The sequence below is a fragment of the Miniopterus schreibersii genome (genome assembly GCF_964146895.1).
Source record: "Miniopterus schreibersii genome assembly, chromosome: 10".
In the NCBI taxonomy this organism is placed as follows: Eukaryota; Metazoa; Chordata; class Mammalia; order Chiroptera; family Miniopteridae; genus Miniopterus; species Miniopterus schreibersii.
In genome coordinates, this window is record NC_138110.1 from 60,536,659 (window position 1) to 60,562,808 (window position 26,150).

Here is a 26,150-nt window from a genome sequence, read left to right on the forward strand (position 1 = left end):
GGCCCTGGCCGGTGTGGCTCAGTTGGTTGGGCATAATCTGCACCAAAAGGATGTCAGTTCGATTCTGGGTCAGGGCACATGCCCAGGTTGCCAGCTCGATCCCTGGTATCCCTATGGCATGCAGGGGGCAGCCAATAGATGTTCCACTCTCACATCAATGTTTCTCTCTCTCTCTCTCCCTCTCCCTTCCTCTCTCTCTAGAAGTCAATACAAAATATTTTTTAAAAACACTATCAGGAATTTATTCACAAATGCAAGAAGATGTATCTTCAAAGTTGTTCCCTGTAGCGTTGTCTGTAAATGACAAACTAGAAATAACCCAACTACCCCACAATAAGGAACGGGTTCAATAAATTACAGTATATCCACATACAATGGAATACTAAGCAGCTGTTTAAAAGGATGAGCCAGGTCTGTTTGCGCTAAAATGCACAGATATTCATATAGTTTTATGTGTAAAAGTTTTAAGTGGTAACATCAAATGTGCTGTAATCATCAAGACTGATTTTTTTTTTTTAATCCTTACCTGAGGATATGTTTAGAGAGAGGAACAGAGAGAGAGAGAAACATCAGTGTGAGAGAGAAACATTAATCGGTTGCCTCCCATATCGGTTGATCCCGACTAAGGATCAAACCCGCAACCTAGGTATATGCCCTGACAGGGAATTGAACCTGAAACATTTTTGGTGCACGAGATGATGCTCCGATGAACTGAGGCACCCAGCCAGGCCAGAGTGACCCTATTAAGTTTTAGTCTGTTTGTGAGAAGTTGTGCAATAGGAAGATGGTGTAATAAATTTTTACCAAATTCGGTAACTGTGTTTGGAACAATCTGACTCAAATATAGCCTGTGATGTTTATATCTATATCCATTACCTATAACAGATATATACCAAAGGGCATGTACCAAGAGATTAACTGGGGTTATCTTGGGTGATGGGGTTTTGTTTCTTGTTTCTTTGTGGGTTTCTTAAAAATCCTTTTCTCTGCATTAGACATGAATTTTGTAATTATAAAAACAATCAATAAATCTTATTTTTAAAAGGAAAAAGTAGATATATAGCATATGTACAGTGGCAAGCATGAATTTTACTGAGCCCTGGCCGGTATTAAGCAGTAGTTGGAGCGTTGGCCCACACACCAAAGGGTCACAGGTTCAATTCCCAGTCAAGGGCACATACCTGGGTTTCAGGTTCACTCCCTGGGGTGTGTGCTGGAGGCAACCAATCAGTGTGTCTCTCTCACGTCAATGTTTCTCTCTCTCTCCCTTTCTCTCTCTCCCTCCCTTTCACTCTCTCTCTGAAAAGCAATAGAGAAAATATCCTCAGGTGAGGGTTAACAAAAAAAAAAAAGAAAGAAAGAAAGAAAAATGTTTCTCTCTCTCATGTGTCTATGGTATTTTGTTATAGCAGCCTGAGCTGACTAACACAACCTATCTCCATAGGGATCAATGTCCCTAAGTCAGAGCTTGGCATATACTGGGTGCTCCCTTCCTTTTACTTGGCATCTCAGTCCAGAGGGCCACAAAGCCAAAGGAACTTACAGATAATCCACACACTTGAAGGGAGCAAAAAGCAAATGTCCTCTAAGTACAAATCTCCATCCCCTTGGCTGATAAAAGCCTCACTTGGCTTTCCTGTCTTTCTGGCCCCATTTCCCAGTCTCCCCCAGGGCCAGTTGCCCTACATCCCATTTCATGAGTCCCAGTCCCCCTGCCAACTTCTCAAATCTCTTGTAATTTCTATAAGGCCCTCATGCCCTGGCCCCACTTCCTCCCCTAGCCCTCATCTAAATACCACTTTCCACTTCTACTCATACAACAATGGTCCTAAACCACTTGCTATTTTATTTTATGTCTCTATACATGTTGGTCTTCCTGCTAGGAATGCACTCCACCCTATCCACTGACAACCTGGCAAACTCCTACTCATCCTTCAAAACCCAGTTCAGATACCATTGCTCCTGGGACACTTTCCTTGCCCTACCTCCCACTGTGGTACTTCTGTATCACATATATTATAGACATGCATATATAATAGCACTTTATTACAGTATTTGGTAAAAATATTTATACATTTGTCTCCCTAAGCAATCCATGCATTCTAAACTCAAGGTCCATATTTACTCATCTCTGAACCTCAGAAGTTCACCCAGAAATTACAGCAGGGTCCCCTTAACAAAAGTTATCAGCCAGGTCCCTGCAGGTACAGTTTTGTACAAAGAAGCAAAAGCCATTTAACATGAAAATATTCACTAATGACTAGAAGGATACCTCAAGCAAACCTTTGTTTTCCACTAAGCTCTATCTGCATGCACTATTTGCTGGGCTTTGTGAGGTGGCAACACAGGACAGATGTACAGCAAAACGACTGCAGGGCAAAAATGCAGTATTTCACAAAGTTAGTAAAGTGAGGCTGGACATCTGCAAATAACACCATCAACAAAGGAGAGTCTGGAGGAGGGGCCGGGAAACAGCCGAGGAAGAGAAACTCAAAAGGCTGATCACAGGAATGACAGCTTCAAAGAAAATGATCTGATGATCTAAGGATTAAAAGCATGTGGCAAAACTGAGGGAGTCTTCCATCATTTCTGCCGAAAGAATCCTCTATGACTGTCATAGAAAACTAAGGTGACATAAAGGACAGTCAGAAAAAAATACCCCAAATCAAATCTACGCTTGATGCATTCCTTGTTCGTACTAAGAATTACCATATAGCTTCAACTTTAACCTAAATCTTATACATTACAAAAAAGGCATCTTATTTTCATGATTTTTGCTTTCAAATGTGCTTATTAATTCTTTTCTTCATTCTAAGAATCTGTGTACTATTCCAACTGTAACTTAAATTTTCTAGATTATCAGACAAAATAATATTTTCATGATATTTTTAGTATAGAAAAAATATTTTTTCTACTATAACAAGGAAAGACTGATTTCCCATTTTTAGGATTTTTTTTTTTTAGGATGTCTGTCAAATTAAAGAATGCTATAAGAAGGGCCAGTATCTTTTGTCCCACCAGTGCTAAGGTCCAGAACCCATTCTGCCAGGCTGGACCCCAGCCTGGAGAATCAGTTTCCCCTCTGAGGTATCTGTTGGTCCTGAGCATGAGAACCACCGAGGCCACAAACCCCTGGGCTCCCTGTGGGAGAGGAAGTGGGAGGACACATACTTGTAGACTGTGCTGTCCTTCTTGGGGCTGTGCTGCGGCAGGAGGCTGTGGGAATACTGGTGCACGCCCAGGTCGTACAGTGAGGGAAAGTCCTTGCTACAGAGGTGGCAGCGGTAGCTCAACTCCTCCTGGTGGCTCTTGATGTGCTCCAAAAATGTGTCGAGCTTTGGGAACGTCTGGGCGCAGCTTTTGACCACACACTTGTACACCTTGATGGCAGATGCGGGGAAGGTAAGGGGAGGCAGGAGAGCTGCCTCCACTGCCGCCCCCTGCCCTGTGGCATCTTCCTGGAACACTGCTGGTGAATGACGCTACCTCTATTCCCCGGCTCCCCTGCTGCTGGAGCCCTGGTTTTATTTTGATTGGAGGGTCCTCTCCTCTCAGCCAGTCAAAATGACCCCACTACCCTTTCCTCAGGCTCTGTGTGGCCTGAGTATATTTAGAAAAATTACCCCAAATCTGAAAATACAGTAAGAAGATGACATTGTGTCCTTCCAATGTCATACTAGAGTAGTGGCTCCCCAACCTGAGCGTGCACGACAGTAACAGATTGGGGGTGCTGGGCAGCACCCCCGGAGTATCTGATTCAGCGGGTGTGGTGGCCTGAACATGTGCATCCTAACAAGACCCAGGTGATGCTGGTCCACCAGTACTGCTGTCTAACAAGCCTCCCCAGGGTCATATGCTCTCTGGAGGAATGCGCATTTCTTTGGCTATTTACCACTGATTAGAATCCAGACTCTAAAGTTAAATATTAACTTGTACAAAACTGATCTAATATAAATTATTTGTGTCAGGTAGAGAGGATAACCCCAAAGGTCATGGGTTTTGTTGCCCTGTAGGACATTAATCAGATTTGTATCTAACTTAGCAATCTTATTTCAGTGTTCCTTTTGCCCCTGACAGTTGTATATAGGTATAAATATCAGTGCCTCATGCCTTCTTTTGAACTGACTTTGTTATCCTTCCAGTTCCCTCATCAATGAGTTGTGTAAAATTCTGACTCATGCTCACAATGTTATTTATATGAGAATTATATTTTAACATTTTGAAAATTATACTTTGACAAGTAGTACACATTCCTGGTTGTCCACAAGATTCCACATGCTCCTTCTTCCTAACAAAGTGAAGCATGATTTGCTCAGGGTGGCCACATGCTCAGTTAAAGCTGGGGTGGCTCAGGTGGTTGGAGAGTCACCCTGTACACCAAAAGGTGGCAGGTTCAATTCCTGGTCAGGGCACATACCCAGGTTGCAAGTTCAATACCCAGTCGGTGTATGTGTGGGAGGCAACCAATCAGTGTTTCTCTCTCACATCAGTGTTTTTCTCCCCCCTCCACTCTCTCTGAATAAGCAATGGAAAAAATATCCTCGGGTGAGGATTAAAAAAAAAAAAAGCCAATCTCAAAAGGCCACACACTGCATGACTCTATTTATATAACATTCTCAAAATGGCAAACTCACAGAGATAGAGAGCTGATCAGTGGTTTCCAGAGGCTAAATAAGTTACGGAGAAGGGTGAGTGTATCTAGCAAGGGGCAGCACAAGTGAGATCTCAGTGGTGACAAATAGCTCTGTACTGTGATTGCAGTGGTGGCTACATAAATCTACACAGGTGGTAAAATGACACAGAACTACAGAGACACTTTATATCAATGTCAGTTTTCTAGTTTGTTTAGTTGGTTTTTTCTTAATATGTTTTATTGATTTCAGAGAGAGGAAGGGAGAGGGAGAGACAGGAACATCAATGATGAGAGAGTCATTGATCAGCTGCCTCCTGCACGCCCCCTATTGGGGATCCAGCCCGCAACCCGGGCATGTGCCCTGACCAGGAATCAAACGGTGACCTCCTGGTTCATAGGTCGACACTCAACCACTGAGTCGCACTGGCCAGGCAGCTTCCTAGGTTTGATACTGTGCTGTAGCTATGTGAGATGAACTACTGAGGGAAACTGACCGAAAGGTATGAGGGACCTCTCTGCACTGTCTTTGCAACTTAGTGTGAATGTGCATTTCTTTAAAAATAAAAAATTGGGGGAAAAACTATCTCAAAAAAATCACAATTCAAAATTATGTGTATATAGATCCTAATTATAATTTTTTAAATTACAGAAACCCCACAAAATATACTGGATTATGTGCTGCATTCTTGGGAGGATGTATTGCAAGGGGGTAAATGTTGTGGGGTTTGGGGTCAAATGAACCTCACTTTGAACCCTGACTCAAGTCACTTACTGGCTGTGTGATTCTGGATGGGTCATTTCACCCCTCTGGGCCTCTGGATATACTGAAAATGCCTATTTCTAAGGTTGTTATGAGGAGTAAATAAAATAGTGAAGCTAAAGCATTTAGCAGGGTGCCCAACGTATAATAGATAGTAAACATTAACCTTTTTTCTTTTTTCTTTTTTCTTTTAATCCTCACTGGAGGACACCTTTCCCATTGCTTTTCAGAGAGAGTGGAAGGGAGGGAGAGAGAGAAACATTGATGTGAGAGGGACTGCAACTGAGGTACGTGTCTTTGGCCAGAATTGAACCTGGGACCATTCAGTACACGGGCTGACGCTCTAACCACTGAGCAAAACCAGGTAGGTCTAGACTTTTCTGAATTTTCTACTTCTACACTGGGCATGATACTTTTATAAGAAGAAATAAAGGTTATTGTAAAAAATAAACACTGGAATAGAATTACCATATAACTCAGCAATTTCGCTTCTAGGTTTATACCCAAGTGAACTGAAACATATGTTCTTATAAAAACTTATACATGAATGTCCATACAGTATTATTCACAAAAGCCAAAAAATAATCCAAATGTCCATCACCTGATGAAAGGATAAACAAAATGTGCCATATCCATATAATGGAATATTATTCTACCATAATATTAAATAAATATTATGGTAGAAATAAAGTACTGGTACATCCTACAACATGGATAAACCTTAAAAACATTATCTCAAAAGGCCACATACTATATGATTCAATTTATATTAAATGTCCAGTATAGGCAAATCCATAGAGACAGTAACTAGATGAGTGGTTACCAGGGACTGGGGGCAGGGGGTGATTGCTAATGGGTACAGGGTTTCTTTTCAGGGTGATAAAAATGTTCTGGAATTAGATAGTAGTGATGGCTATACAACCTTATGAATATATTAAAACCACTGAACTGTACACTCTTAAAAGGGTGAATTTTATGGTATATGAATTACATCTCAATTAAAAAAAAAAAGACTGTAGTCCTAAGTCCCCATAGGTAGGTTTTTAGACATTAGATTTTCTCAGGGCATTAAGAATTTTTCCTGTCTCTGAGTCCTTCATTATCTGACCTTTAGCACCCTAAGGCCCAGTAAGCTGGCCCCACCCAGGCAGAATAGAGGGGGAAGCTTGGCCTATCATGAATGGCTAGACAGTAGCTCAGACCAAATGAGGCCCACTTCTGTCCCCTTTCTAGGCCACGTTCAAGACCCCAGTACCAGCTAAGGCTCATGACTAGGATGGAAGTGCACCCCCGCTATCCACTAGCCACCTACCTGCTCATTCTTATGCTGGGTCATGTGGGACTTGAGCTGGAAGTAAGTGCTGAACTTGCTGGGGCAGAACTGGCACAGGTAGGAGTTATCGATGAGGACCACCTGCTTGGCCTCCAGCTTGTCCCCTTCATCCTCACCTGCTGTGGGCAAGGCCTGCGGCTGTGGGGCACTCGGCAGGGTCTGGCCCAATCCTGAGGAGAAAGCCAGGGAGAAAAGTCACTAAGAAGGGTAGAGGAAGTCAGGACAGAGAGCCACACCATTTAGGAAGGATTCTCGGATGTTTACTGTGTGCTCCACTGCGTACACCCTACCACCCACCACCCATCACCCACCACCCACCACGTGCTTGGTGCTGGACACTGTACTCAAGGACCTGCACTCACATTCAGCTGGTGTGCACTGATACTGCCCTTCCAGGTGCTAAAATACTGAAATACTTACATTCCGATGGATGAATAGCTATTGCCTCAAGTCTCCCCTCCCTGGCCTTCCACTGGACACTCTAGGCCTTTCCGTAGTTAAGAATCTTGAACATGGCTCCTAGCTGTACTCATTATGCCTCCCCCGCTCCTTGTCCTAATTACACTCATTTGTTTAGTTGCCCTTCCCTCACATTCCCTGGGGACAGGAGCCTGGCACATAGTAGGCCTCCATAAATGTTTGCTAAATGGTTGAACCCTTGGTGCTAGGCACTGCAAGAGTTTCAAAAGAAAGAGAAAAAATGGTTTCTTCTCCAAGGTACTCACAAGGACTCAGTATGCACACATAGAATGGCTAAATACACAGTAGGGCTAGTTCCAACAGGGAGATCATATAAAAGTGGCCATATGTTTTTGACAGCAAAACACCCCCTTCATTAGCTGGCATGTAGCAGGTGTTGCTCACCCATGGGGCTGCACAGGAAAGCCCCAGCCTTACACTATCCAATACAGTGGCCAAGAGCCACATGTGGCAACTGAGGACTCAAAATGCAGCCGGTCCAAATCCAGATGTACTATAAATGTAAATGAATTTTGGAAACTTACACTAAAAAGAATATAAAATATCTCATTAATAATTTTTTTATATAACATGCTAAAATGATACTATTAATATACTGAGTTAAATAAAATATATGATTAACATTAATTTCAGCTTTTTTTTTACTGTTTTTATATAGCTATTAGAAAATTTTAAATGGCATATGTTGCTCATATTATGTACTAATATTAGGGGAAAGGTCATTAGCTCAGGGACAAGTGATAGCTTTGATGACAATTTTACAAACTATAAAGAGCTTTGGAAATCATCTGCCCACAGAGGCCAAAGAGATTTCAATTTCTGATCACCTGAGAGTGACTGCCTAGAGTAATATATTGAAAATAAATTCTGAGGTGGTATCCAACCTCAGCAAAAATGACAGGTGATTGACTAGTGATGTCTGTTATGGGTACAGCATTAGAGTAACACCATACATATTTTATATTTGTCATCCTACCTTTCATCTTACGCCCCATTTTATAAATGAAGCAAATTGAACCCCAAAGAAGTCAAAGAGGTTGCCCAAGGTCATACAGCAACAAAACCCATGAAGCTGCAGAGAAGGAGTATAGGGAGAGTGGCGTTCCCCCCTTCAACCCACCTGAGCTTTCCTCGTCCTCCTGCCTGCTGGGGTTCAGGGCCATGACCTGTACAGTCACTGAGTTGCGAGAGACGGTGCCACCACTGCGCCCTGGAGGCCACACCTTGTGAGTCTGCATGTGTTTCTTGACATTAGACTTCTGGGCAAAGGCACGGCCACATGCAATGCACTGGAAGGGTTTCTCACCAGTGTGGCTGCAGGAAACAAGGCTTGTCAGCACCCTTGTGTAGAAATGGAGATGTGGCCTCAGCCCAGGAGCTCACGGCCACCAGGAAGGCCCAGACAGAACATCTAGATGTTGCTGGCCACCAGATACAACTGGCTACCATTCTGACACCATGAGGACAGGCCCACTTGCTGAGGTAAGCAGACCAGAGACAGAAAAACCCTGAACTCTTGGTGACATTACTGAGCTGCTGAATCAACCAGAGCTAACTGTCTCCATGGCCATCCCATACTGTGAGATGAAACATTTCCTAACTATTCAAGCTCATTTAAATAAGGATTTGTTATTTGAAGGAGAAAATATCCTAGCTGTCACAGCATAGCACTTGTATCATTACTTACTATTTTCCTTCAAATCAATTCTGTGTTTTAAAACTTAAAATATTTTAAAATGAAGCTTCCTTTTGTTATTGTATACAGAAAACCACCTGTCATAAATATGACATAACCAAAAATGTAAGAATTTATAAAACAATATTAAGATCTAGAGCTGTACTGTCCAATAAGGTAGACACAAACCACACAGACTATTGTAATTTAAATTCATTAAAATAAAAAATTCAATTTCTCAATCATACCAGCCACATTTCAAGTGCTCAATAGCTATATATGGTTAGTGGTACCCCATTAGACAGTGCCCTTTGGGGCATTTCCATCTTTGCAGAAAGTTCTATTACACAGCACCAGTATAGACCAGTGGTTATCAACTGTGATTGATTTTGCCCTTCAGGGAACCTTTGGCAATATCTGGAGACATTTTTGGTTGTCACAGCTGAGGAATAAGGAGTGCTATTGGCACTCCTTTAATGGTTAAAGGTCAGGAATGCTACTAACCCTTCTACCAGGCACTGGTAAGACCCCCACAGAAAAGAATGTTGTGATCTGTGATCTAAAATGTCAACAGTGCCAAGGCGGAGACACCCTGTTCTAAAGAAAAGACTGCCTGCCATGGTTGGAATCTGATGTGTGCTCTCCCTCTTTCTCTCCCTCCCCCTCCCCCTCTCATAAAACATGAGCTAGCAATGTGAGAGGCATTAGGACAGACTAGCACCAAATTGAGGCTTTCTCCTTTGACTCTCCAAGGACTCAAAGAAATTGAAGAGAGTAATTTTCTCACTATGTCTTTCAAAACTTTTCAAAACCATGTCCTTGAAACACCTAAAATTATCTCATGTCCCAATTACCCCACTCTGAGAAACACTGAACAAGTCCACCCCTCAGAAGAAAAACCTGAGTACCAGAGTGGTTCCCTGCATGCTCTTGGGACAAGAAGTTGGTCCTGAGTGAGCAGACAGAGCCATATTTGCAGAGCATGGCAGCCCTTGAGGCAGAGGTGAGGACTGAGGCACCCTCATGCCTGCAAAGCCCCTATCAGTTCAAGTGCATTTCTCCTCCTACCTCACCCTATTTGGACCTTCCCCATCAAAGTGGGCAGGACCCACAGCTTTCACAGACCCTCCACTGCTTCTGGAAGAGAAGAGGGAAAACCGTCCTGATCTGGACTGAAGCTCTGAGAATCACAACAGGACAGATGGGGCCTTGGTCACCACCCAGGCTAGGGGGCTGGGAAGGGCGCCTTACTTCCACTGCAGATGGCTCCCCAGCCAGGGCTGCCCGGAAGCCACCTGCCCCATCATGCCTGGGTACCTTCGGATGTGCTGCTGCAGGTCGAAGTTTTTGGTGAATGACTTGTCACAGTATGAACACTTGAGTTTCTGAGCCTTTGGCTTCCCTGCAGCTGAAAGACAAAGTGGGAGGAATGGGATGGTGAAGCTATGGGTACAACTATGCCAGGGCAGCCTCCAACCGTTCTACTCCCTGGACCTGGGGCCAGAAATCCCAGACCCTGGGAAGTATACACTCCTGGACAGGCAGAAGAGGCACAGGTGAGCCTCTCCCAGTGCTGCGGGGAGGAACGCCCAGGACATGCTCTGGATGGGAAAGCAGGACAAACCCCTCAAAGGTTCCCCTCTGGCTTAGGATAAAATCTAGCCTCTCTGCTGTGGCCTACAGGGCTCTGAATTCTCTGCTTCCTGCCAACCTCATTATTCTCTCCACCTCGCTCTAGCAGACTCCTTGCTAACCTTGGAAGACCTCCAACATGGCCGCACCTCAGGACCTCTGAACCTGCTGTTCCCCTTGACCTGGCATGCTTGTCCCTCGGATAGCCACAGGGCTGCTCCCTTCCCATCCCTAAGTGGATGGGTGGCACCGTTTCACCCTCTCTCCAGTATTCTCAATCACAACACCCCATTAACCTCCTTCCCAGAGTAACCCATAAATATTTCTCTGTCCATCCTTCCCATTAAACGGTGGGATAGGGAAATCCCAGACCAAGAGGCTAGATCCCCGGTGCCTGACACCAAACTCAACACACGTTTGTGAAAGAAAGGCAGCGTAAAAGTAGTTGACTGGAAGGCCCTGAAACATTCTCAATTTCTCTGCCCTTCTCACCCCCAGCACTTTCTGATACTGGCCCCATCCCCATACCTAGCATCTCCAAAGCAGTGGCAGACACTGCTTCTTGCCTGCCTGATATCCATTCTCCCCTTCTTTCCTCACATGTGCTCCACTTAAGAGAAACATCCATGTTCTTGGATAAAAGAGACATTTCCCAGCTTCCTTTGCTGCTAGATATGCTCACGTGACTAAGTTTTGACCAATGAGATGTAAGCAAAAGCATCATGCAGAACTGCTAGAAGCTGGGCGATGCCCCCTTTACCCTTCTTACTGCCTAAATATGAAAATGCTGACTGGAGCTCCAGTAGCCACCTTACGCAATGAGGAACCCTGAAAACAGAAGCCAGACACTAGGGATGGCAGAGCAGAAAGATAGAAGAAATGTGGATTCCTGGTGACCATACAGGCACACGATCCCCTGATTGCCTACCTCTGGCCTTGTTTTGCACAGGAGAAAACCAAAATTCTATAATTTTCAAGTCACTCTTATTTTGGATTTGTCATTACATGCAACCAAATGTAACCCTAATCATCATAAAAGGGAAGACTAGATCTAAGCAGCCTGTGGCTGGACCAATGCTGAGGAAAGATGCTCAGGCTGTGGGCCCACCTTCTGGGAGTCCACTGGCACCTTTGGCCCGTCGGGTCTTCAGCACTGGTGGGGAGTCAAAGGTGGCCACCGTGCCCCCAGTGGCGCTGGTCATGGGGGCAGTGGGGTTGGGTCCTTTTGGTTTGAATCCCTGTTTGCCGGGGCTGTACACTGGGGGGGTGGGGTATACTGGAGCCTCCACACACTGGTTTGGCACCTAGAAGGACAGCAGAGTCAGGGAGTGAGCTCTGGGAAAGGAGGGGAAAAACCGCCCCAGCCAGAGAGACCCTCATAGTGGCCCTGGCTGATCTCAGCTACTCCCCACCTACAAAGCCATCCTAATTCCTCCACCTAGCTCAGTCACCTCAGTCACTCCCAAGACCCCAGAAGGCTGGAAGCAGCTTTGGAGCCAGGTTGTCTGGGTTCAAATCCTGACTCTGCCATTGATTTTTTTAAAAACAAGGGAAGTGTGCATTTTAGAGAGGAAACTGAATTCAGAGGGCCCTATTTCAGACACCTTCTATAGGCCAGGTATTCTGCTAAGTGCTAAGGATGCAAAATCAAAGACTCAGGCTCCAACCTCAAAGACCACCCTCGTCTACATGGAAAATAAAGAGTAGCAGCTCCCCATGTGCTGGCCCCTCTGCCTACCAGGCCACGGTCATCCTCTCAGCATCTCACTTACTTAACTTTTCTTTTCTTTTTTTTTCCTGACTCAGGTTTATTTGTACAAATAGCACAAGAGGACACCAGCTCCATGCAGACAGCAGCTCAGGGGTCGCACCAGTCCTTCTGTCCTCACACCCGCAGACAGAGGACTCTACTGTGGAGCCTTCGTGGGGGCCTGGGCACTTTGGTAGCTGGAGCCTGAGCTGAAGCTGGGGCTGCACCTGCACCCGCAGCCTGGGGCTGGGTTGGAGCCTTGGCCTTGGCCTTGGCCTTGGCCGGCACAGCTGAGACCCTTGGCGATGTGGGCACGAGCACGTTTCCCAAGCTTGGGGTGAGCGATGTAGGCAAGTCGACTGAGCTTGTGGCTGCCACCCTTTGGAATTGTGGGCTTGACCTCCTTGGGCTTTACAAGGGCCTTGACAGCCTTGGCATGTGCACTCATGGCCTTGGCGTTGTTGGCCTGCATCTTCTTCAGGCCCTTCTTGTGCTTCTTGTCAAAGCACACATGTTCCTTAGGAACTTGGGGTCTACCCGCTTAAGAGATTCGTATCTTTGTGATCAGGGTTTCTTGATGCCATTTCTGTACCATTTTGGGGACTGGTTGTGCGTGGTGTGGTTCTTGGACTTGGCCATGTCTGTGCCCAAGCCCACGGCTCCTGAAGAGACTGGGACCAGAAGAGCTTAACTTTTCTTTTTTAATTCAAAAAGTCCTTAGAGAAGCTTGCTTTAGTCTCCCAGACTAGGGCAAATCCTCTTGCAGGCTCTCATAACATCACATAGCTGGTGGTGGAACTTCCCCACTGGTCTGGTTCTCCTTACATTTAGATGCTACCTGACATAGAATGTCTATATGGCCGATTCCATATAGACATGACTCTGGGATAATGCCCTGAAATGCAGGCAGGCTCTTTCTGTTATAACCATGCCCCTAGCACTGGTATCTTGAAGATTCTGAACTCTTACCACCTTGAGAGTAGACTGCTTGTAGCCCAGAGCTCTTCAGCAGGGCGTTAGTACAGTACGTACGGTGCGTTGATTACATAATGACCTCAGTCCTTTACCTCTCCCTGTTCTCATGCCCTTTGCAATGTGACTTTGAAGCTTTTCCCATTAAGAGATGGCATCTATTTCCTTATTTCTTAAATCTAACCTGGCCTTGGACCTACTCTGACCAGCAGAAGTGACACTGTGTCACAAGCCTAAACCTCAAGAAGCCTTGAGCATTTCTGCTTGCATTACTATATCTCCACCACTGCCATGAGAACATTCCTGGGTGAAAGATACATGGGGCAGAGCTGGGTCATCCCACTCACCCCACCCCAGGCCATGCTAGAGCAGCCAACAGCCAGTCAATCTCCAGACACGGGGTGAACCCAGCCAAGATCAGCAGAGTTGCCACACAGATCACTATAGATGTGAGAACAAGAAACAGTTTTTGCTACATACCACTGAAGTTTTATGGATATTTTTCACAGAGCCACAGCTAACTAATATACCTAGCTAGTTAAAAAAATGCAAAAGACACACAGATATTTTTTGGAATCCTCTCCCCAAAACCAGGCATTCTCTGACTGTCTGAGCACTCCCAAGGGCAGCTTGTATTATGTATGCTACACCCTCTATTTCACATCTTCACATGGCTTGCATTTGACACAGCTGTGATGGCCTGATTAAAGTTCCTCTTTCCCCTGCTGTGGTCCCCTGGTCATGGTATCTCCAGCACAGTGTCTGACTCACAGCTGGTGCTCAGGAAAGGTCCAGGTTACCCATGATGACCATGACCAGTTTCTCCCCCTCCACCCTAACCCCCAGCCTCTGCTCACCTCCAGGGGTGGGTAGGGCTGCATTCCCAGTGCCTGGATCTCCACTGTTCCACTTCCAGTCAGGGGGGCCGTGGCACTGTACACCTCCACCACGCCATTCCCGCCAGGGTTGGGACGCCCAGGGGGACCCAGACTCTGAGGTGGGGGTGGTGGGGGTTGGGTGGGTGGAGGTGGGGGCAGTGGTGGAGGGGGTGGAGGGGGTGGCGGAGGCTGGGTGAGGTAGCTGGGCGCCGAATGCATGTTCAAGCTGCTCTGAAATCAGAAGAGAAAAAGTAAAGCATCACAGTCTCTTGACACCAGCTGTCTTGTTCATCAGTGAGGAAGGACAGTTGCCTTAGCCATGTGGAAAGAACAGCCACTCACAAGGCAGCTCAGAGGACGACGCTGAGTGGGGCCATGGACACAAAGTTTGGGAGAATTCAGAGGAGCCATCAGCCAGGCGCTGCTATTCCTTTCCTTTATGAAAGTCGGCAAAAATGGCCGTTCGTGCAGGAACGAGTCCATATAGCAGGCCTAATGTCGCTGTCTTTAGAAAGGCTTGCTTGCAGAACTGGCTCTTGATTGGCATCTGAGAACTAGCCTTGTAGAAGATTCCCTATGTTGATAAGGCTCTTTTGCCCACCTGGGGCACTGACTGTACTGTATCAACTCACCTAGATTGTCTGTACAAACAATGTGACTTATGGCAAACGCCTCCTTCCTATCGGGAAATCTGGAATTGTGGTTGTTATGGCTGGGCATCTGTGACCAATCCCCAGTAAAAGCCTGAGCCCTGGAGTCTTAGGTATGCTTCCCTGGGCAGAAACACTGCACCTGTGTTGCTGCTCTTCACTGCTGGAGGAAGACATGTGTTTTGTGTAACCTCTCCCTGCTTCCCAAGGAGAACTTTGGAAACCTGCAGCTGGATTCCTCCAGACTCCAGCTGATGTGTCTTTTCCATTTCTGACCCTGCTATGTATCTTTTTGCAGTAATAAACCGCAGCCATGAGTACAACCATCCTGAATCCTGGGAGTCTTTCTAGAGAGTCACGAAATGGGTGGGTGGCCATGAAGCCCTGAAACACAGCCACTGATTCTAGAAATTTATTCTACAAAAATTATCAAGCAGGTGGGCAAAGATATGTACACATGGCTGTTACTCCAATAAATGGCAACGACCTACATGTCCACCCACAGAAGCCTGGCTACACAGAAGATGATCCATCCACGTTACAGCTGTCAAAATGATGATGCTGAGCAGTATTTCATAAAGGGTGCTCCTTTTAATTGTTCTTTCTTGGGTTCCACAGTCAAATATGTTTGGGAGAAAATCTGGGATGACAAAATTAAAAGTATTTCTTTACTGTAGGAAAAAAACAGGAACAAACCAAGGGAAGAAATAGAATGCTTCCAGCCTAGGCGAGTTTGACCAGAGATCCTTATTGTATTGGGAAATTCCAAGGGGCCAGTGTTCCAAGGAACTTTCTGGGAAATACTGATGCAGAGTTGTAGGCATAGAGAATGAGGTCAAGCCAAGGCAAAGTAAGAAAAGCAGGTTCCAGAACAGTGACTACAACGACCCTTTTATATAGGTGTGTATATTATAAATGTGTTTATTTTTTAAAAGCTATTTCTATTTTTATTTGCATTCAAGGTCAGGAAAACCAACATTTTGATAGTATTTCCTTTGAGTGGAAGGAGTACAACTGTGTGATTGACTGAGTGATTTCCCAACTTTCATTCTGAAAAATTTCAAAAGACAGAAAGGTTGCAAAAAGAATACATTGAACAACCTTTTTTTTTTTTTTTTTTTTTTAAATATGTCTTTATTGACTTCAGAGAGAGGAAAGGAGAGGGAGAGAGAGAGAGAGAAACATCAATGATGAGAGAGCCACTGATGGGCTGCCTAGCCCGCAACCCGGGCATGTGCCCTGACCGGGAATCAAACCCCGATCGCCTGGATCCTAGGTCGACGCTCAACCGCTGAGCCATGCCCGGCCGGGCTACATTGAACAACCTTTAAACCTCATCTGACTCACTCAGTTGTTGCCATATTGCCACATCTACAATACGTGTATGTTGTTTCATCAAGCCATTTGAGAATTAGTTACAGACATAACACTTTGTTCCTCAATACTGTACTCAATGCATCTCCTAAGAACAAGAATATTTTCCTATATAACCAAAATTCAATCACCACATTCAGGAATTGAACATTAATATAATATTATTATCTAAAATATTCAAATTCCTCCATATTCTAATTTCCCCAGTAATGCCTTTATGCTCCTACACAACCCAGGATCCAACCAAGAAATGCACACTGTAGTTGGTTACCATATCTCTTTACTTTCCAGATTATGAATAATTAAACTTTTTTTTTTTTTTTCTTGTGTATTTTCTAATGGACAAGGGACACTTTTGTTAAGAATAAAAACAGGAGGCAAAATAGCTGGACTGTGGCTATGAAACTCCAAGTCACATTCTGGGCCCCCACTAATGTGGCAGCTTTCCCACCCACAGCAGCGTTGGGCAGGGGGAGGCTGGCCATCCTCCTCAGTGTGGGGGAGAGCAGAGTCCACACTCCCTTCTTTCTACAAGATTCTGAATCTGCTGGAGTCAACATGCAGGCCTGGAATCAAGATCCTGTGAGAAGCCAGTCCCCTCCTTACCTGCACAGGCGGGGGGCCCTGGGGCATGGGTTGGTCCAGGGATGTGAATGCCGACATGGCAGACATAAGCACATCATCGCTCACCAAGATGTTCCCCTGCACCAAGGTCTGGATCAGTGGGGATGGGGGCACTGTGATGTATGTGGAGATCTGGAGAGAGAAGGAGAGAGAGAGAGAATGAGAGAAGAGAGAGAATGAACATGTGTGAGGCTCTGGAAAGAAGCAGAGAGCATGAAGCAAAAGATCTGGGTTCCAAAGTCCCACAGACCTGAATTCCATTTCTACCTCTGATGCTTCTTGCTGCTGTGTGACCCTGGGCAAGTCATTCCACCTGTCTGAACCTCCAGTTCCCCATCTATCAAATGAGAAGAATAAGTCACACCTCCCTGTAAGGCACATACCCTATGACCCAGCAATAATACTTCCTGGCACCTATCCTAGAGAAACACATGTCCACAGGGAGTTCATGAAGAAGAGTATTCTGCACAGTGTTGTTTCTTATAGTGATGTTTCTTATAACCTCAATGAATTAAAAAATACAATATAGTCATAGATAGAGTACTATATAGCAAGTAAAAAGTATTGATGAAAAATCAAATTATATAATAACATGTACACTATGTATTCTTATTTTTAAAAATCTAAAACAATATTACGATATAATTCCTGTGGATACTTAAGTAAGTATGTGAAAGTATCTTAGAAGGTTGAGAGGGATACCTATCAGTAGTTACCTGGGGGCAGGGGAGAGGAATAGTGCCAAAGGGGATTTGCTTTGTAGCATTCTTTACAAAGGAGAAGGGAAACATGTATTATTTGCAAACATACAAATGAATAATAAAACTAATAATACATTCTCAGGTTAACAGCGAGGATGAAAGGCAGACCTTACAAGAGGGTGTTAAAGGTGCAGTGACTGTTCTCAGTAGATGGAAAGGGTGTTTTGTTTACCTGTTGCTTTTCTTTCTTTTAAATTTTCATTTATTGATTTGAGAGCGAGAGTGAGAGAGAGAGAGGCAGAAACATCAATTTGTTGTTCCACTTACTTATGCATTCATTGGTTGATTATTGTATGTGCCCTGACTGGGGATCAAACCCACAACCTTGGCATATCAGGATGATGCTGTAACCAACTGAGCTACACGGCCCGAGCCAATTGCTTGTGTTCTGAAGTTATTTTCTTGCCCAAGACTGGAGGAATTTTCCCTCTCTCTTTTAAATGAAGAAAAAAAAAAGTGTGGGGGGTAATGTTTTCTGCTAACGAAACTCATAATCAAACTGTTCTGTTAGAAGATGTGCATAGCAACTTGAAAAGTTTCAATCTGCATGTCCCATGGGCCTGGGAGTGAAGGCTTTAATTTTGATAACAGGAATTATGTCTACTACAATGGATGAAGATAATGTTTTAAAGAAATAAGGAGAAGTCAGAGGGAAATTCGATTCCTTGACCTGGCATCCTGAGACGTGCCCAGCTCCCATTATGAGGATTCTTTAATCCCTCTAAGAGACCCCACCCTGGGTATCTTTGCTCCAGAACTGTGTTCCTGACTGAGGACTCTGGAAGCTGCTCCAGATACCTCCAGCCTGGCCCTCTCCCCTGACCTCCAGACTTCTGTATCTGTCTGCATCTTTATTGCCTGCACTTAAAGGTCTAAAGGGCATCTCAAATCTAACATGTCCAGCTAAATACCTGATATCCCCCCAAATCTTCTAGCCATTTTCCCCACTTTGGTTAATGGCAACTCCAACTCTGGTATCACCCTTGACTCCTCTTGATCTCACACCCCATACCCCAATCTACCCACAAACCCTGTTGACTCCATCTTCAAAATATTTCCAAAACCTCATCCTTCTCGCAACCTCTACCACCACCACCCTGATCAAGTCACCTACCACCCTCTGTCTGGATTTGTACAGGAGCCCTTTAATGGATCTCCTGGCTTTCACTCTAGACTGCCACCAAAATCTATTCTGTGTACAGCACCCAGAGTGACCTAGTTAAAGTATAAATCAGACCTTATCCCTCGTCTGCTCAAAACCCTCCAATGGCTCCCATCTCTCCAAGTAAAAGTCCACAAGTCCCAGATGATCTACCAAGATCCCCTTGCTGCCTCTCTGACCTTATATCCCACCCTCCTCCTCACTCATTCAGCTCCAGCCACTTACTTCCTTGCTGTTCCCAGAATAAACCCAGCACATGCCTGCCTTAGGACCTTTGCACTTGCTGACCACATTTCCAGGAATACTCTTCTCCAAATTGGCTGCTAGACTCATTCCCTCACCTCCTTAGGTCTCTGGTCAAATGTCACTTCTTCACAGAGCCTTCCCCAAACACCATATACAAAAATGGCAAAAACTGCTACCCCTGTCAAGGCATATCCTGTCTCTCTGCATTTAACATCCTGAAAAAAGTGTATCTCTACCAACTTGTTTGGGTACTGTCTATCTCACTCAACTCCATGAGGGCAGTGACTTGGTCTGTTTGTCCATCACTGTACCCCTAGTGCCTGCACCATGCCTGACACATAAAGGGTGCTCGAAAAGACTTGCTGAAGGGATGAACAAACAAGCAACTGAGCGAATACCTGGCGATTCGCTGGAGGAGGGGCCTGCTGGACTGCTGTGGGTGCTGCCGACGGCGTGTAGATGCTGTTGGTGGCCAACGAGACTGTGGCCAGCGGTGGGGCATTCCCCTGGCACTGTTCCCGCTTGTGGGTCATAAACGCCGGCAGTGAGTTGAACTGCTTCTTACACTTCCCGCAGAGAAAGACATCCTCATCATCTAGGGGTCACACGGCAGAAGGCGGGGGATAACCAAAAAAGCAAGAATAAAGGAGGGGGTGTTACAGTGAGAAAGGGGAGGAGACCTGCGTCTGGGTCAGGAGGACGGCAAATCTAACAGCATTCTGGGATTCCATGTGTGGGGGTTAAGTGCCAATTCTGTGCTTCCTAGGCGCTTTCCAAACCATGCAGGCACCTGTGGAAGTATCCAGCCATGTGCATGAAGGTATTGAAAGATTACAATGAGGAAACAATCAAAGTTGAGAACTTCAGAATCTTTATCCTGTCTGAATTTACTCATCAGTCACCAGATAGGTGACATGATCACACTCCTCTGTGGCTCTGCATCCCGTATCCCTGTCAAGCTGCCTCACTCATTCTATAAGGCTCAGCTCAGATGTCCCTTCCCCCAGGAAGCCTTTCTAAAGCAGTGGTCATCATTTCTTTCTCTAGGCATGCCCCTCATGTCACACTTTCCCCAACATCACTAGACTGTAAGTCCCCTAAGGGAAGGAAATGTCTTATTTTTCATCATAACTGCAGTATCTCCAGGGTACACAGGAGGCCCTCAGTGGATGTTTGTTGAATGAATGAAAAAAATGAGTGATTAGCTACAGTTAACACCACCCATTATTGAGGGCCTACCACAGGCCACTCACTGTGCTATGCTGTGGCAGAAATGTCTAATTGTCACCATGGCCAGTGTGGTTCAGTTAACTGAATGTCATCGCATGCACTCAGAGGTTGCCAGCTCGATTCCTGGTCAGGGCATATGCCCAGGTTCGAGCTGGATCCCCAGTAGGGGGTGTGCAGAATACAACCGATCAATGTTTCTCTCTCCCTCTCTAAAATCAATAAAAACAATCAATAAAAGGAAGAGGTATAACTTCCACTTTCTTCTTTCTTCCCTTCATGATCGCTGGAATGTGGACATGAAAGTGAGAGGATGGAGCAGCCATCCTAAGCAGCATGTTGAGAGCAGTATGGACACAAGAAAGGAGTCTGAGTCTCACCATACTCACCCCAAATGCCCATCAGTACTTCATGTAACAGAAAAATGTTAATCTTGTACAAAATGAAACAGGTAGAATAAAATGTTCCCCAAAATTGCTCCATCGAGTTAAGCCAAGCCAAAACTATGGCAGTTATCATAAGGCAGCTATAAAACAGTGGCCCAGGAACTAACCTTCTTTTATGCTTGTTTTTCAGATCTAAAGCCAAGTCACAAACCCCAGAGACAAACTCAATATCTGGTTGGGAAAGTTCCTTCCTGCATTCCATAATAAGTCTTGCACAGTCCCAGAATGCCTCGCTTTACTGACATGTGCTCAGATTTCAGTGGGACCCCAGCATTCCTAAAAAGAAAAAACCCAGCTAACCTACACCCTGGTTGGTTAACTCCAGCAACTTCCATGTTCCCAAGGAATAAAAACCCCTAAGCCCCACATTCAGCATGCAGAACCTGGGACCCTATCTCAGTGTTCTTGCCTTCCACAGAATCTCAATAAACCTGCCTTTTGCTTTTATCAGTGTCTCTGGTCTAAGTTATTTTATATCAGGAGACAAGACACAAACGCATTGATAACAAAACTATAAGAAACTTGCACTTCTTATTTATAACTGCTAAAAACATATTCCAAGTATCCTCACAAGATTCCTATGAAGTAGGACTATTATCCCCATTTTACAGATGTGAAAACTCAGGCACAGAGAGGTTAACTCACTTGCCCAAAGTCACAGAGCCAGGAACTAGAGGAACAAGGATTCAAATCCAGGTGTGTATCTCTCTGCTCCCAGTGTGGTTCCCAAGTGCTCAGATATGTTTGTGGAATAAATAACTGAACACAGACTCACACAGGGCTCTAAAAGAAGTTCTTTGCCCTCTCTGTGTCTTAGGGGCATGGTCTGTAAATTGGAGAGATTCATGGTCAGCCTGTTCTTTCCATAGAAGGGAGGCTTAGAAATGACTTTTGGGTCAAAGGTACAAGCACTGCCAAGCATCAGAGCTCTTAGCCATTGCTGGTGTCAATGATCCCCACATTCACTAAGTGATTGAGAGAGGGTGTCCTCAGAGCTAAGCAGAGAAAGGCATTAGCCTGAAGATCCAGACTGGGAGGAAGGGGAGAAGGTTCAGACACCTGGACACCACAGTGGGCAGTTCACTCCCACATCCCCTCATGAGTACCACTTGTTTTTCACAGGGAGCCACTCAGCTTTCTCACTGGTGAACCTGAGCAGATACTCACCCAGTGGCTGGATAGCAGGGGGTGCACTGACACTCTGGCCTGTTGGATCTGGGACTGCTCCTTGGCCATCCAACAATGACTGGACAGCCAGGACGGTCTGATTGTCCATTCCTGAAGAAAGAAATGCAGCCTCTTTGGAAGAAGGGCCCAGCATCCTGCTCTGACCTCACCCTTACAACCTAGACCCACTGCAAGGCCCCCATGGCAAAGACAGCTGTGCCCCAATATACATGCTCTCCCACTTCCACTGCAATAGAACCCAAGACTTTGGCTGAAAACATGGTTCTAGAATAAAGATTATACTTCCCAGCCACTCCTGCAGCCAAGGAATATCTAAGTTCTGGCCAATGGGATGAGTATAGCAGTTTCTGGGAAGTTTCCTTAAAAGCTGGCTGGTATATGCCCCTGGTCTTTGTCCCACCCTCCATCCTACTTCCTAAAACAAGAATATGATGGCAGGAACTCTAGCCACCATCTAAGATCATGAGGACAAGGGCTATACCCTAGGGATTGCAAGGCAAAAAAGTGGGAAAATCCTGGGCCTCTGATAGTTCTGCAAGATATTACATTGGGGAAAACTACATAAAGTGTACATGGGATCTCTCTGTATTATTTCTTAAAAGTGCATGTGAAACCTCAGAAAATAAATTATTTCAAAATATATATTTTAATTTAAAAAATATTGGTTGTCAAAAGTAAGGAGAAAATAAAAAGATCAGTGCTTGTCAGGGGCTGCAAAAGAGGAATGAACAGGCAAAGCACAGAGGACTTTAAGGCAGAAAATACTTTGTGATGTTATAACAATGAATACATGCCATTACACATTTGTCCAATAGAATGTGCAACACCAAGAGTGAACCCTGAGGTAAACTATGAACTCTGGGTGATTATGATGTGTCAGTAAAGGTTCATCCTTGGTAACAAATATACCACTCTGGTGAATTATGTTGATAGTGGGGAGGCTATGCATCTGTTGAGTTAGAGGGTATACAGGAAATCTGTACCTTCCTCTCAACTTTGGTATGAACCTAAAACTGCTCTAAAAAAATAAAATCTTAAAAAAAAAAATGCTGCCTATCTAAACTGAACTCAAACTGTCCTGGCCGGGTAGCTCAGTTGATTCGAACATCGTGCAGATATGCCAAGGTTGCAGGTCTGACTCCTGATCAGGGCAGATTACAAAAATCAACCAATGAATGCAAAAATACGTGTAACAATAAACCAATGTTTCTCTCCTCTCTCTCTCTAAAATCAATACATAAACATTTAAAATAAATAAATAAATAAAAACTGAACTCAAACTAAATGTGTTACCGCCACCCCTAAGTTTGTTCCTCTTTCAGTAATCGTCATCAGTAAGACCAGGGTACCACTGTCCACCCAGCCACAGCCTCTGGGGCACCCCTTGATTCTTCTCTCAGCCTCTCTCTCCTCCCTCCCCCCATTTCTAGTCCTTCAGCAAATCTGCCTATTCTGTCTCCTAAATACCATTCAGATCTGCTCTCTCTCCAACCCCACAGATGTCTGCCCCCCCTCCCTCCAGGCCCACGCCACCATCAATTCTCAGCAGGACAACCGCAGTCATCTCTCTCACCTTCCTGCTGCTACTCTGGCCCCCTCCAATCTGTTCTCAGAGTAGCTGGGGTGAACTTTATAAAACATATATCACATTGCATTGCTCCCCTGCTGGAAATCCTTTCTTAGCTCCACAATGAATCCAAACTAAAAGTTCACAAGCCTCATCTCTAGCTGCTCACCCACATGAACTTCCGTGAATCCTAGAAGACCTCTCTCCCCACCCCCAGAGCTTTGCGAATATAGTTCCCACCGCCTGGGACATCTCTGGATCCCTACAGTTCTGCTGCCCTTCCCCTAGCCCAGCATGCATCACACTATCCTAAGAACTTATTTTTCCTTTAATTTCTTCATCACTCAATACATGAACACATTCTTGCAGTAAAAATTCAAACACTGAGGAAGCCCATGGAACCTAAAGAGAAAAATAGGTCTCACCACATCATATTGGCCTCCCAGTGGGAACCACCACTGACCCTGGCCCTCTACATCCATCACCATCATCACAGTGAATGCCAGCTGAGGTTATTTTCCTTTACTGTTTGTCTTTTCTGTAATTCTATAATTTCTCATTCTATCATTTCTAGCTGTTCCCCACCAGACTGTGGGAGAGGGACTGTCTGGTTCAATGAGTATTCCTGAAACTGAACCTTTCCGATGGAGGCAGGGCTACACCCCATTTTTCATGGTGAGAACTCTGACCATCCAAGAAGTGAAGGCACAGACCTGAGATGCCCTGGGGAGTTGCAGCACTCAAAGCCTCAGTCACATACTATTAGTCCAGCCTACTTTCAGCCTGCACTCTAATTATGTGTATACTCATCCTATCACATCCCTCCAAGAACACTTGTGGGTCCGTCTCCCCCCAACATCAACTCTATGCCATGACCCTGAAGTCACTGAGGCTTCCTCCAGGACTTCCAGCAGGCTCTCTCAGTGTTTGCTGTCTCCAAAGCCCACTCCTCCCTACACCTGAGGCCCACTCCCATTTTAGGATTTTGCAGAGCACAGGACAATCAGTCGGTGCCCAGTGTTAGCTGGTTTGGGTCTGGGAGCATCAAGTCCCAGCCAAGTACATCTTTGACACCCATACTTTCTTGGTCTTAGTTCATAAACTGCACCCCAGGGCGGGACACAAAACAGGCACCCGGGGTTTGCTGGCTTTGTGAGTACCAAGTCCTGGCCTTGCACGCAGATGGCAACTATCCTTTCCTGGTCTGAATTTGAGGCTATGTCACAGCACGAGGCACACAGTGGACGCTCAAAACCAGCCCGTGGTTAGACGCCCGGCGTGGCGCCCACAGCACCGTCCGCAGCAGGCGGCTCCAGTCTCCCGTGGTTCCAGCCGGGCTGGCCCCACCCTCTCCGGCTGTTCCCTCCAGGAGCCCTCCCGCGCCCGCCCGCAGCTGTGCTATTCCCGTCCGAGGCCCCCCTCCCCGCCGGGCCAGCCTTCCCCGGCTGTTCCGGTCCCGAGGGCCTCCCCGCCACCGAGCCTCCTCTGCCCTGCCGTTCGGTCCCGGTGCCCCCACCCCTCCGCCAGGCCTTGCCTCCCGCGGCTGTTCCCGCCCGCGCCCCTCCCCCCCGGCTGTTCCGGCCCCGGCGCCCCGCGCCCTCTGCCCCGCGGCCGCCGCGCGCCCTGGGCCCGGCGGGAGGGGGCGCGACGCGGAACAGCCGCTTCCCTCGGCACCGCGGCCGCTCACCCTCCAGGGCCTCGAAGATCGTCTGCGCCATCTTGGAGCCGCCGCCGCCGCGGGAACCCAAGCGGAGCTACGCGAGCATTGTGGGAGCGGCGGTGACGGCGGCGAGGTCGAGGCCGCCAGGGGGCGCCCGGGAGCCGCCGCGGAGACCCCAGTCCTGGAAACCCAGCATCGCGGAGCTTCCGCAGCTCCTCCTTGATGATCCAGTTACCAGCGCGTGTGGACCCCTATTCCCGCTTCATTTGAACCCCCCAACTTTGCACATGGACTCATCGCTGTCACACTGGACCTGACTCCAACTCTGTCACACACACGTCCCCGCCGCAGCTCCGCAACAGGGACCTCATACCGCTGCACACAGTATCCCCCACTTTTGCACCCCCCTCTCACCTCACCCGGACCACCCATTTTGTCACAAGGGCCTCCCAGTCACACATGACCCCTGCCCCAAGTGTGCGCGAGTCCCATTCCTTGTGAGACTCCTCATCCGCCTCCCGCATGAGCCCCGACTGTGCCCGTTGGGAGCAGCCTGTGCCTCCCATCGTGGGCTCCCGATCCCTCGTCGTCTCAGAGGTTCACCAGTGGCTATTGCTTAACCCCCATCTACGCCTTTTGGGATCTCCACTTGCTCCTCACACAGACCTCCGTCCCTGCTTCTCAGGGACCCCATTTCTGCCACGGAAACCCCCAGTACCCGCTTCAGCAACCTGCGGCCCAGCCGCGTGGAAAGCGCACTGGGCTCTCCGGGGTCCTCCCGCCCCCTCCAGGCCGGGCCAGGCGCGCCCGTCGCCCGCCGGTGCCTTCGCCTCCGGCCGCTCGGCAGCGCTTGCTCGGCGCCGTCCCCCGCGTGGGGGCGCCGGGAACACAGGGGCCTTTCCCGCGGACACGGGCGGGAGGAGCGGGCAGACACCTCTTGGAAACTGTTTAGTTGTAAGGTGCGAGAGCGGTTTCTAAGACGGACGCTTGGGCTGCAAGGAGAAGTCGGGGGGCGCGCGGGGCCGGGGGGGGACCCGCGCGGGGCCGCCAACTATGATTTCTCTCCTGAGCCAGATCCTCCAACAGCTGGGCTACCACCGATTTCGCTCCAAATGCTTTCGTTAGCCTTTAG

At 46.6% G+C, this 26,150-nt stretch overlaps 1 protein-coding gene and 1 pseudogene across 3 annotated transcripts in view; both read right to left on the bottom strand.

Moving 5' to 3' along the window:
- The window catches only part of ZNF341 (zinc finger protein 341), a gene marked incomplete at its 5' end in the record, with an annotated part of 39,225 nt that extends 14,094 nt beyond the window's left edge, over positions 1-25,131 (bottom strand). Inside the window, 10 exons of one of the 2 annotated variants that reach the window (XM_081149549.1) lie at positions 3,172-3,380; positions 6,706-6,896; positions 8,327-8,520; positions 10,199-10,289; positions 11,622-11,817; positions 14,093-14,344; positions 16,744-16,893; positions 19,329-19,525; positions 21,771-21,881; positions 25,046-25,131. In XM_081149549.1, coding sequence (XP_081005675.1) covers positions 3,172-3,380; positions 6,706-6,896; positions 8,327-8,520; positions 10,199-10,289; positions 11,622-11,817; positions 14,093-14,344; positions 16,744-16,893; positions 19,329-19,525; positions 21,771-21,881; positions 25,046-25,076 — 1,622 coding nt within the window. Of the gene's footprint in view, positions 1-3,171; positions 3,381-6,705; positions 6,897-8,326; positions 8,521-10,198; positions 10,290-11,621; positions 11,818-14,092; positions 14,345-16,743; positions 16,894-19,328; positions 19,526-21,770; positions 21,925-25,045 lie in introns of those variants that run through there. The other variant, XM_081149548.1, reaches the window with a different exon arrangement.
- Positions 12,386-12,930, bottom strand: LOC308562987 (large ribosomal subunit protein eL29 pseudogene; annotated as a pseudogene). The gene has a single exon. The product of its transcript is annotated as a large ribosomal subunit protein eL29 pseudogene (transcript).
- Positions 25,132-26,150: the final 1,019 nt, after the last annotated feature.